At 43.8% G+C, this 11,459-nt stretch overlaps 4 protein-coding genes and 1 non-coding gene across 5 annotated transcripts; 3 read left to right on the forward strand and 2 right to left on the reverse strand.

The window, feature by feature from the left end:
- Positions 1 to 692: 692 nt before the first annotated feature.
- LOC115683600 (F-box protein At2g26160-like) lies at positions 693 to 1,925 on the forward strand. Its single transcript, XM_030608144.2, has one exon. It carries the CDS (start codon positions 708 to 710, stop codon positions 1,884 to 1,886), a length of 1,179 nt encoding a protein of 392 aa, XP_030464004.1. The 5' UTR covers positions 693 to 707; the 3' UTR covers positions 1,887 to 1,925.
- A 953-nt stretch (positions 1,926 to 2,878) lies between these two features.
- On the forward strand, positions 2,879 to 3,030 carry LOC115683748 (U4 spliceosomal RNA). The gene has a single exon (XR_004006044.1). It is a non-coding gene; the product is annotated as a U4 spliceosomal RNA (small nuclear RNA).
- Positions 3,031 to 3,298: 268 nt separating this feature from the next.
- On the reverse strand, positions 3,299 to 5,061 carry LOC115683650 (thiol-disulfide oxidoreductase LTO1-like). Its single transcript, XM_030608206.2, has 5 exons — positions 4,983 to 5,061; positions 4,773 to 4,885; positions 4,364 to 4,511; positions 3,872 to 4,009; positions 3,299 to 3,656 (listed from the first exon to the last, which is right to left on the reverse strand). Exons 1-5 carry the CDS (start codon positions 5,052 to 5,054, stop codon positions 3,576 to 3,578), a joined length of 552 nt encoding a protein of 183 aa, XP_030464066.2. The 5' UTR covers positions 5,055 to 5,061; the 3' UTR covers positions 3,299 to 3,575.
- Positions 5,062 to 8,789: 3,728 nt separating this feature from the next.
- On the forward strand, positions 8,790 to 9,536 carry LOC130140658 (secreted RxLR effector protein 161-like). Its single transcript, XM_056320589.1, has one exon. It carries the CDS (start codon positions 8,790 to 8,792, stop codon positions 9,534 to 9,536), a length of 747 nt encoding a protein of 248 aa, XP_056176564.1.
- A 297-nt stretch (positions 9,537 to 9,833) lies between these two features.
- Positions 9,834 to 11,139, reverse strand: LOC130140660 (thiol-disulfide oxidoreductase LTO1-like). Its single transcript, XM_056320590.1, has 3 exons — positions 10,978 to 11,139; positions 10,554 to 10,839; positions 9,834 to 9,994 (listed from the first exon to the last, which is right to left on the reverse strand). The coding sequence occupies exons 1-3, from the start codon at positions 11,083 to 11,085 to the stop codon at positions 9,834 to 9,836; spliced, it is 555 nt and encodes a 184-aa protein (XP_056176565.1). The 5' UTR covers positions 11,086 to 11,139.
- Positions 11,140 to 11,459: the final 320 nt, after the last annotated feature.

The raw sequence follows: 11,459 nt of genomic DNA on the forward strand, positions 1-11,459 counted from the left end.
CACCAATTTTACTTACACGTGCATTTTAACATCCCCTATTAAATGGGGATGTCCAATCGGGATTTAGATATGCTATAAATGATAAGGTCTGTCTTGTCCAATTGGTACCGTAGGATTTGGATATGCCATAGATGGTAAGCTCTGCCTTAAGCCGAAATTGCAGATTACTTAATGTTGATTTTGCTCTTTGGATGCAGAAAGCTAGATTAGGTGTTCTCGTCATCAACTTCTCACTAATGATAAGGTTAGCTATGATCTTTTTCCATCTTTGTTCGTCGAGTATATGTGAAAGATCATTTGGTTTTCTCAATTGGATTTCTTCATTAAGGATATTCTTGTGTTATATACATATTGCGGTGGCGAGGCTATATTTTCGCTTAATTTTCCATCCTTCTATTGCGTTTTGCTCTCGGTCAAATCAAATGTATTAAAGGTTCCAAAGAGTGTGGAGTGGCATCACCACTCTGAATTCAAATAGGTGGCTGACAGGACTCCGATTGCGAATGAAAAAAAAAAGTTACGTGGTCAAATCACATGAATAACGAAATGCAGAGGAAAAAAAACAACATTGCTGTCTAGCTACTTTGTCTGAAAATTTGCGGGGAAAATGTCGTTACAATTGAAAAGCATGGACCTATTTAATTGGGGTGGCAAACGGGTTGCCGTCTTGCAATCAAAATCTCAAACTCATTTGCCCTCGCGTCTCAATGCGATCACCAAAGCGTCTGGAGATGGAGAGATCAGTCCCGTGGTCGGAACTCCCAACGGAGTTGTGGTCGATGATTGGGAAAAAGCTCGACACCCGCGTGGACATCGATCAATTTCGCAGCGTCTGCTCGCCGTGGCGTTCCTCCATACCTCCAGTCTCAGAGTCCAAGCTCAGAATTGGAGGGACCTTGATCAGTCAGTGCATGGTCTATCTTCTCGAGCTGCCACCAACATCTCCGAAGGACTCGCAGTGTCCTCCGTCTCATGAGGGTTGGTTGATCAAGATCACAGAAGATAAGGACCTAAGTGGTCGAGGCCGGGTTCAGCTCTCCAATCTGCTCTCGAGCCGACCCATCTTCAAAGGTGGGACCTTTCCTGAGGTTTTGTGTACTATGGATTATAGGGTCACTGAGATTTTTGTAGAACGTTATCTCATAGGCAAGAAAGGAGCATGTTATCCTGGGGCCGCAAGGAAGGTGATCATGCTTCCGGATTCTCCATGGGCTGCTCTAGAGGAGACTTCGGTCGTCGGGATCTTCGGGAGAGGGAGATTGAAGTGTTGGAAACATGGGGACGAGGATTGGAATGCGATGGACAATCCGAACAGCCCATACGACGATCTCATTGCTTACAAAGGGCAGTTTTATGTTGTTGATAGGTTCGGCACCGTGTCATGGATCAATCCTTCTTTTAAGATGGTGCAGTTCTCACCTCCTGTTTGCGGTAACGGCAATGGTGGGGACTGGAAGCATCTGGTGGAGTCGGGCGGAGATCTCTACGTGGTGGATCGATATTGCAATGAGTTTAGTACAATCGGTAGGATTCGGGCAGGCGCTGTGAGGGAGGCTGCTGGTTTTAAGGTTTATCGGCTGAATCAAGAATGGGGAAAATGGGATGAGATAAGGAACCTCGGTGATGTTGCTCTCTTTCTGGGCGATCACAGTTGCTTCTCAGTGTCGGTGAAAGGATTCGGACGATGCAAGGGGAACTGCATATATTTCACTGAGATTAACGCGACTCGAGGGGGAAAAGTTCAAGTCTTCAATATGGAGGATGGCAGCATCAAGAGGGCATCATATTCGCCTGATCACTTGAGGATCCTGTGGCCGCCACCAGCTTGGATCGCCCCAAATGGGTTCGACCTAAGTCCTTCCTCGCTTGAGGAGCCGCTATTCTAGTTAATTCAGAGGAGAGCTTCGTGATTTGGATGAGGTACAATGAGAACTGGTCTGTAATTGCTTAGTTGAAGAGAGAGAGAGACCAAAGAGTTTTATTCTTTTCAAACTTGCATCTGCATACAACCTTGATGATCACATACTTGTGTGCTCGTGAGGGCATGAGTGTGCACCGTTGTGCATGGATCACTGTTGACTGTGAATGTGTGTGTTTGCGCGCGCTCACATGTTTGTTTTGCCTTCTGATAGAATGCCGTGTTATCTTGATGAATGAGTTGAGGCATGAGTTGATGGATAATCATGTTTAATGGCGATGCTCGTGGATAGAACCTGTTGCAGGATATATGCTGAAATGATAGTTGTTGCCTCTGTATCTTTTGCACTTCTCTACAGGAGAGTTCTCATGCAACCATGATCCAATACCGTGTCCATTATAATCAGATGGGTTCTCTTTCTTTTGTCATTTAAGCTGAGTTTTGAAGGGACAATGCAGTCTGCCTGAGTTTGCCCAACTACTCTATGCTCCCGCCATGCCATGTACCGTTACCGTCTTTGTCGACCTCATCCTGGTCAGTTCCAGGCACACACGTGAAAGCAGAATCGGGCGGAGATTTTCTGGTTATGGCATAGCGGACTGTGTCGAAAATCTTCTTCATCTCGTGCATATGCTTTCGAGCATCGTGAACATTGGATTTTCTAGAGGCAGTGCCTCACGTTTGACTTTCATCTTTTCCATAGCTTCGATTGGTTTTTTGGTCCTGATGGTGCCAACACAACCGTGTGAAGATTTAGCGGTGTTGTCAAGTTAGTAGCAGGAAAATGTCTGAAGAGAGAGAGGAGTGCAGGGAGTGGGTGATGACTTTGTGGTCAGCCTCAGCAGCCAATAAGAAGTCTGGGTAGGAAGTGGCATGAAAAATTGTCCCACATCAGACACGTAGGAACAAGGAAATGTCTAATCAGTTGTACAAGAGCAAGGTTTTCGTCAACGGCTAAGTATCTTTGCGCTTGGGGCAATGACGCAGCTAGTGAGGTACTAAACGAGGCGCGTCTATTGCTGGTTGAAAACTATTTCCAAACCCCCTCTTCGGCCTGAGCTTGAGCTCAGGCCATCGAGAATTTCTGGAAGGGCTCCCCATGGGGTAAAGCCCTACAATTTATAGTTCCAAGATTTTTGAGCCCGCTTTTTGTTTTAGTAAAATTGGTATGGGATAATAAATTTGTCAAATTTCAGATTTATTTGCAATATGAGGTGATAATATTGTCAATTGTAGTTTGACATAGGATGTTCCTACATATTAGAATTGCAATTCTGGGACCTTGGTTTGTAGGATTGCTATCTTATTGTCCAAATATATAATTATTTATCCACGCGGTATGTTGCATCAAAACATATCAATGGACCGAACAATATACAATTCTCTCATGAGACATCGCACCAATATGTACAGAAAAAGATAGATACATTAGTAATCTAAAGTGACAACAGATATTTCGAGATAATCGTTACAATTTCTCCATAACCCTATCCCCAATCCGAAAAAGAAAAAAGAAAAGGGCTTTTCTGGTGCCCAATGATTTGTAAAGCAACGAGTAAAAGAGTAAGTCCCATTTCAGACTGTGTAATGTGTGCCCGTGTAATACTTGAACGGCTTGGAAAATAGAAGTCATGCAGATCACAGCAATGAAGAGCATCTAACTAAGTCCACTAAGCTCGTTAGATTCAAATCCAGACGCCCGGGCAAGCTCTGACAATTCTTGCTCTCCACTCAAAACCTGCAATGAATGCGCTTCGGTGAGAACTCATTTTTTTCCCCAGACGAGAAGCATCAACTCCAAATGCATTGCAGCAAGATAAAAGAAAGCAATCTTGGCCCCTTTCATCATTTTGTAATTGAGTAAAAGCAGACTGGAAATAGTTTTTGACTAGGAACAAAGCCATTCTCTCTCTAGGACAAGCCAGAAAACCTGAAATGACGAAATCCCCATACCTCGCCATTTATCAGCCATGTAGGGAAGCCTTCTATTCCAACATCAGCACATTGCTTGGCTATTTTAGTTCCTTTCTTGTATTCATCAGGAAAGCATTCCACATAGTCCAATATCTTTGCTGCCTCATGTCCAAACATCTGAATGCAAATTGTTAATGAGTAAGCTTGCCTCACTGAAAATTTCATTAGCATTATGTCGGCTATGACTAAGTTCATAGCTGGTCACAACCGCATGTTCACTAACAAACAAAGAGAAGCGCCTCTCTTCTACTTCTCTTTGCTCCACTCGCTGACAATTAGACAGAACATATTTCTGTAAAGTAAATCCTCTTCTATAAATTGCAAAAAGTATAGTTCTAACCTAGATTCCAAACTTCAGACATTCTGAGTGATATCAATTTAAAGAAGATGTGCACTCGAGTTTCTCTAATGACCACACCACGGTACCATAGGATAAGACAGATTGAATGGATACTGAAGAGGACCAATTACCTGCTTTTGTTCCAAACAGTGAGAGCACCAAAAGGCACCGTACATTTTTGCACCTATAGAGTGCAAATGCCTTGCAAGAGAAACAGCAAAAGTGCTCGATGGTGTTGTAATCTCAGTTGCGAAAAATGGTATTTCCGTTCCCGCAAGGCTGCTCAAATAGAGAAAAGAAGAAAAAGTAGCATCAGGCGCACGCATGCCTTCCAGTACCAATTTGGTAAATGCGACTTCTAATTTCAAAAAATATGTGGTGGTTATTCCAGAAGAAATTCACAAGCGAAGCTTAACTCCTTCCAAGAAGCATAATATATCTCAACAATCAATGGAGTAAATAATGCTCCATTCAATTTAGCCAAAAAAATCGTATCTATGAAGCAGATGGACTGGAGACTAATGGACGATGTGTGGTTACCTTGAAGGGATTGATTGAGAAGTGCTATATGCAGTGCTCAGCGTAATTACCACCAAGCTCACCATGCACAGCTGTAGTACCATCGTCTTTTGTATCTCCTCAAACCCAAAATCCTGAGTGGGCGATTGACAGAATCATTTGGTCTTATTCCATGAACCACCAACTTAATCGGCGGTACATGAAAGAAAATAGGAAATACAGCGAGCACACCTTTATGGTGATGAAGACTAGACTGAATGACAATAAAGCCGACAATAGACAGTAAGAGCACGCAGTTGCCATGGATGTTGTGATCCCTATTGAATAAACACAACACCAGCACGTGAAGTAGTGTTGAAGTGGTCAAATTTCAGTTTTACATGTCTTCAATAATGATGTAGTGGAGTCCTAGTTTGTAGGGGTTTGTTTCTACACGTTTTAGTTAGTGGAATATGTTAGTGGGTCTTTGTTATTGTTATCCTGTTGTTATTTTCTTGCTGAGTAGTTTTCGATGTTATGCCTATTTAATAGGCTTGTGATCTGTTGAATGTAATGTACGAGAGTTTTTCAGCAGCAATTTTTTGTGTGTGTCCTCTTCTACTCTTTGCTCTCTTTAGAGGTTATTGAACCATACTTGCCGCTTGTTCTTTTTCAACAATCTGGTATCAGAGCCAGGTTCTGGGTATTTTGTGAGCATCTCTATTGCCAAGATGGGTGATCTTCAAGTCGTTGGCGGAATCAAGAAGCTCAGCAACCAAAACTACAATTCTTGGTCTACCTGCATGATGTCTTATATGCAGGGCCAGGATTTGTGGGAGGTTGTCAATGGAAACGATGTGAGACAACCGGAGGCTGAAGATGAAGATGGGACATTGCGGAAGTGGAAGATTAAAGCGGGCAAAGCCATGTTCAATTTGAAGACGACAGTTGAAGAGGATGTGCTGGAGCATATCCGAGATGCGGAAACTCCCAAAGAAGCTTGGGATACGTTCGCCAAGCTATTCTCTAAGAAGAACGATACGAAGCTCCAACTCTTAGAAAGTGAGTTGTTGTCGATGGCGCAACGCAACATGACAGTCGCTCAGTACTTCCACAAAGTGAAGACGTTATGCCGAGAGATTATTGAATTGGATCCAGAGGCTCCGATTGGCGATACCAGGATGAAGCGGATCATCATCCATGGTTGAAGCCAGAATTCAGGAGTTTTGTTGCTGCCATACAAGGATGGCAAAATTAGCCGTCGCTTGTCGAATTCGAAAATTTGCTAGCTGGTCAAGAAACATTAGCTAAGCAAATGGGAGGAGTCTCGTTGAAGAATGAAGAAGAGGCACTCTATGCCAACAAAGGCAAGTGGAATTCCAAGCGGCATGCCTATGGTGGATCCAAAAAGAACAATGACAAGGCGAGAAGTCATCAAGATGAAGGGAGCGTTCGTGCATGGAAAGGTTCTAAGAACCATGGCAATGGCCAAAAGTTTGAAGGGAAGTGCTACAACTGCAATAAGAAAGGTCATATGGCAAAAGATTGCTGGTCAAAAAAGAAGGCCATCGAGAGTAACGCTGCTACTTCAAAAAACGAAGACGAATGGGATGCTGAGGCTTTCTTTGCTGTAGATAAGGAGGAGCTAGCCCGTACAGCAACAACATTCAATCAAATCGATTATGAGAATGATTGGATCGTTGACTTGGGCTGCTCAAACCATATGACCGGTGATAAAGAAAAGTTGCAGAACTTGTCGGAGTACAAGGGAAGTCGGGTGGTGGTGACGGCGAATAACTCAAAGTTACCGATAGCCCACATCGGTAATACGGCTGTCTCTCCCCAATGTAGCGATGCCGAGGTGCCACTCCAAAACGTCTATCATGTTCCAGGTATGAGAAAAGATCTTCTCTCGGTAGCACAATTAACATCTTCTGGCCATTTTGTTCTGTTTGGCCCACAAAATGTGAAGATATATCGAGACCTTGAGATTACAGAAGAGCCGGTAATGAAGGGACGAAGAACGGAGTCTGTCTACGTGATGTCTGCAGAAACCGCATATGTAGACAAGACGAGAAGGAATGAGACGGCAAACTTATGGCATATGCGGCAAAGTCACGTTAGCTATTCCAAGCTAGATGTGATGATGAAGAAGTCAATGTTGAAGGGACTTCCACAACTTGAAGTGAGAATAGACACTGTATGTGCAGGCTGTCAGTATGGAAAAGCGCATCAGTTGCCGTATGAAGAGTCCAAATTTAAAGTGAAGGAACCATTAGAGTTGATACACTCTGATGTGTTTGGACCAATTAAGCAAGCCTACGTTGGTGGGATGAAGTATATGGTGACCTTCATTGACGACTTCTCGAGGTACCTGTGGGTTTACTTTATGAAGGAAAAATCTGAAACTCTTTCAAAATTCACAGAGTTCAAGAAGGTAGCGGAAGCGAAGGTTGGTAAAAGAGTCCGTTGTCTACGCACTGACAATGGGGGAGAGTACATCTCAAATGAGTTCACAGATTTCCTTCAGGAGTGCAGAATATGCCATCAGTTCACATGTGCTATCACTCCGCAGCAAAACGGGGTGTCAGAAAGGAAAAACAGGCATCTGGCAGAAGTATGTCGAAGTATGCTTCATTCAAAGAATGTTCCGGGACGGTTTTGGGCGGAAGCGATGATGACTGCGGCCTTTGTGACCAATAGGCTTCCTCAACAAAGGTTATGCTTTCGTTCACCTTTTGAAAAAATATGGAACATGAAGCCTGCTGTTGGTCATTTTCGAGTTTTTGGATGCGTGTGCTATGTATTTGTACCTGACCAGTTACGTAGCAAGATGGAGAAAAAGGCTGTTAGGTGTATCTTTGTAGGATACGACAGTCAAAGAAAAGGGTGGCGATGTTGCGATCCAACAACCGGGAAATGCTACACATCTCGGAATGTGGTGTTTGATGAAGCTTCCTCATGGTGGTCCTCGAACAAGGAAGTATTACCGGACTCGGATGTTTTTAAGGAAATGTTAGAAATTTCTCAATTCCAGTTGAGTTCAAGTGAAACAGAGGTTGCAGACGACGATGTAGATGTTGAAGAAGGCATAGCTCAAAATCCTTGGCAAACAGGTGTATACCAAAGGCCAAGCGAAGAAGATGAGCCAAGTGGAGCAAGTACACCAACTGCACTTAGAAGGTCAACAAGAGCCCGAAAGCCAAATCCTAAGTATGCTAATGTCGCCATAGTAGAAGAGGCAAATGCAAAAAAGCCTGAGACATTTGAGGAAGCGTCTCAGAGTTCGGAATGGATTAAGGCTATGGAAGAGGAAATTGCTGCATTAGAGCGAAATCAGACTTGGGAGCTCATACCAAAGCCAAGAGATGTGAAGCCTATTTCTTGCAAATGGGTGTACAAGATAAAGCGCCGCACAAATGGATCAATAGAGAGGCACAAAGCTCGTCTGGTAGCTCGAGGGTTCTCTCAACAATATGGACTAGACTATGATGAAACGTTTAGTCCAGTTGCGAAGTTTACAACTGTACGAGTCCTACTGGCACTTGCAGCAAGCAAAAGTTGGAACTTGTGGCAAATGGACGTGAAAAATGCATTTTTGCATGGGGAGCTAGATCGGGAGATCTACATCAGCCAACCAATGGGCTTTCAGAATCAAGATCATCCTGAGTATGTGTGTAAGCTCCGAAAGGCTCTCTATGGGCTAAAACAAGCACCGAGGGCTTGGTATGGTAAGATTGCTGAATTTCTTACTCATAGTGGTTATTTGGTGACATCTGCGGATTCTAGCTTGTTTGTCAAAGCTAAAGGAGGGAAGCTAGCTGTTTTGCTGATGTATATGGATGATTTAATCATCACAAGAGATTGGGAAGAAGAAATTCTCCAAACCAAGGAGAATTTGTCAGTTCGCTTTCAGATGAAGAACTTGGACAGCTCAAACATTTTCTTGGTTTAGAGGTCGACTATACTCAGGAAGGAATATTTCTCCATCAGCAAAAGTATTCCAAAGATTTGTTGAAGAAATTTGCAATGCTTAGATGCAAGCCAATCTCGACACCGATGGAGCCAAACGCCAAAATGTGTACTCATGAAGGGAAAGATTTAGAAGATGCTACTATGTATCGGCAGTTGGTGGGTAGTCTTATCTACTTAACTTTAACAAGACCGGATGTTTCTTTCGGAGTTGGTGTGATGAGTCGCTACATGCAAAATCCAAAGAAGACTCATTTGGAATCAGTTCGTCGAATCTTGAGATATGTGAAGAGCACGCTTGGCTATGGTATTATGTACAAGAAAGGTGGAGATTGCAGACTAGTTGGCTACTGTGATGCCGACTATGCAGGTGACCATGATTCCCGGCATTCAACTACCGAGTATGTCTTCATGCTTGGGTCCGGAGCAATTTCTTGGTGTAGTAAAAGACAACCAACGGTGTCTTTGTCAACCACGGAAGCAGAATACCGAGCAGCAGCGATGGCAGCTCAAGAAAGCACTTGGCTTATGCAATTATTGAAAGACTTGCATCAACCAACAGAGTATGGTGTCTCTTTGTACTGCGACAACTTGTCGGCAATACGTTTGGTGGAGAATCCGATTTTTCACGCAAGAACTAAGCATGTGGAGGTGCATCATCATTTTATCAGAGAGAAAGTCTTGCAAGAAGAAATTGAGTTGGAGCATGTCAAAACAGAAAACCAAGTTGCAGATTTGTTTACAAAAAGCTTGAGTAGCAACAAGTTCGAAAGTTTCTGTCATCAGCTCGGTATGCTGAAAAGAGTAGAAGCTGGTGTTGAGGGGGAGTATTGAATAAACACAACACCAGCACGTGAAGTAGTGTTGAAGTGGTCAAATTTCAGTTTTACATGTCTTCAATAATGTTGTAGTGGAGTCCTAGTTTGTAGGGGTTTGTTTCTACACGTTTTAGTTAGTGGGATATGTTAGTGGGTCTTTGTTATTGTTATCCTGTTGTTATTTTCTTGCTGAGTAGTTTTCGATGTTATGCCTATTTAATTGGCTTGTGGTCTGTTGAATGTAATGTATGAGAGTTTTTCAGCAGTAATTTTTTGTGTGTCCTCTTCTACTCTTTGCTCTCTTTAGAGGTTATTAAACCATACTTGCTGCTTGTTCTTTTTCAACAATCCCAAGTAAAACCAAACGGCCATTAGATTCCCCAAGTCCAAAAGGCAAATCTTTTCCGCTCAACCTCAAACCAAGAGCAGCGACAGTTCCATATAAGATCATTCCAATCAACGGAAGAGGAATGCCTGTCAAGGCGAATATATCATGATCACAATCTGCTTCCCATACAATTCCACGAGAAGATTTAGATGCATTCCTGGTATGCAGATTTATTTGTCTGAATGCACGAGAACGGATGCAGTCAGATATTATTCAATTCAATAACTAAATCATAGCGCCAGCAAACCCAGTCGGGGGCATCCATGCGAAAGTTAAATCCCATACCCACATGCCAAAAGCCAGCATATATCAAGTCGAAGAAGTGATAGATGTAAGATTGCTTCAACTTCACATTGCAAAATGATCATGATGCCTAAGCAGCAAAAGCATATGCTAAACAGCGAAGAGATTCATCTAGTGCTCCCTTCTCTCAAATTTTCCGCCAAAATCGACAAGCAAACAAAGCAAAGCAATTGGGAAAAGGGTTTTCTCTATGGTTCACACTTTGGACACTAAAGTCACACAAGTTTCTGGAAATCCACCGCACTTCATTGCAAGAAAATTAAGGAAAAAAACAAGGCTATTGCTAAATTGAGCAGTAGAACGTTACTACACGGATCAAAAAGTGGAGACTGAGCAGAATACCAAAAACCGAAGCATAATCACTGTTGAGCACGTCGCCGCAGCTGCCGCCGCCGATGGGGCAAAACGCGTCCGAGTTCGTGAGCTTCAGATACGTCAAGTTCGCAGTCTTGCAGAACCCTGCGCCCCCAATCCCCGCGCACAGCTTGTAAGTCAAGCCGCTCGACGACGACGAAGTAGCACCTGCATCTGCATCCGCATCTGCATCGGCAGTAGCGGAAGACGGCGGCGACGACGCTCCGGCCTCTGGTTCTGGCTCCCGGCTCTCTCCGGACGACGAGCACTTCACCTGAACCACGAACAGCTCTGAGCTCCAACCCCTCCACAGCACGATTCTCAGCAATTCGCGAGGAACGGGAAAGAGTAGGAAAAAAAATGAAAAAACAGGAATTTGAACTGGCGAAGAAGTCGTCGTCCCGCTTCTCACCTTGAATTGAAGCGACCGGCGAGCGGAGGGAGGAGGAATCAGGCGAAGGGAGGCCGCGAGGTTGGAGAGGAACGGAGAAGACGGTGGCGCGTTGAGGAGACGTGCCATTGGCTGGTGTTCGTTTCCTCCCTCCTCCTCCTTCCGCAGCTTCTGCTTTTGCGCTCGGTTTCGGTTTACCAGACCCTTCGGCTGTGATTCCGGTTCGACTCACAAACACGGTTGCTGCCGAATCGAACCGTGGGAGGAGTCTAATCTGGTCGGTTCGGTTCGAGTAATGGTCCGACTTTGGATCCACGGTCCAACCTGACAAATTTTTATACGAATTTGCGAAATGGTCTTCTTTGGCCATCGTTTTATGATTCGCGATGTTAGCGTTGACAATTTGGTAGTATTGTGTTTCCATGCGAACCGCACATTATTCAGGAGGATGGCTTTGTTCGACAAAAAATGTTTTCATTAACGTATAGATGATAAAAATATTT

Source organism: Syzygium oleosum, unplaced genomic scaffold (assembly GCF_021117445.2).
Source record: "Syzygium oleosum isolate NSW1041296 unplaced genomic scaffold, Sole_v2.1 Sole_v2.20, whole genome shotgun sequence".
Lineage (NCBI taxonomy): Eukaryota > Viridiplantae > Streptophyta > Magnoliopsida > Myrtales > Myrtaceae > Syzygium > Syzygium oleosum.

Coding starts and splice junctions, on each gene's coding strand:
- LOC115683600 (XM_030608144.2), top strand. CDS start 708: ATGCGATCACCAAAGCGTCTGGAGATGGAGAGATCAGTCCCGTGGTCG.
- LOC115683650 (XM_030608206.2), bottom strand. CDS start 5,054: ATGGCAACTGCGTGCTCTTACTGTCTATTGTCGGCTTTATTGTCATTC. Junction 4,886..4,982: donor TAGTCTTCATCACCATAAAG/GTGTGCTCGCTG, acceptor TCGCCCACTCAG/GATTTTGGGTTTGAGGAGAT. Junction 4,512..4,772: donor TCTCAATCAATCCCTTCAAG/GTAACCACACAT, acceptor CTATTTGAGCAG/CCTTGCGGGAACGGAAATAC.
- LOC130140658 (XM_056320589.1), top strand. CDS start 8,790: ATGGAGCCAAACGCCAAAATGTGTACTCATGAAGGGAAAGATTTAGAA.
- LOC130140660 (XM_056320590.1), bottom strand. CDS start 11,085: ATGGCACGTCTCCTCAACGCGCCACCGTCTTCTCCGTTCCTCTCCAAC. Junction 10,840..10,977: donor GCCGGTCGCTTCAATTCAAG/GTGAGAAGCGGG, acceptor TTCGTGGTTCAG/GTGAAGTGCTCGTCGTCCGG. Junction 9,995..10,553: donor TGATTATGCTTCGGTTTTTG/GTATTCTGCTCA, acceptor TCGCCTTGACAG/GCATTCCTCTTCCGTTGATT.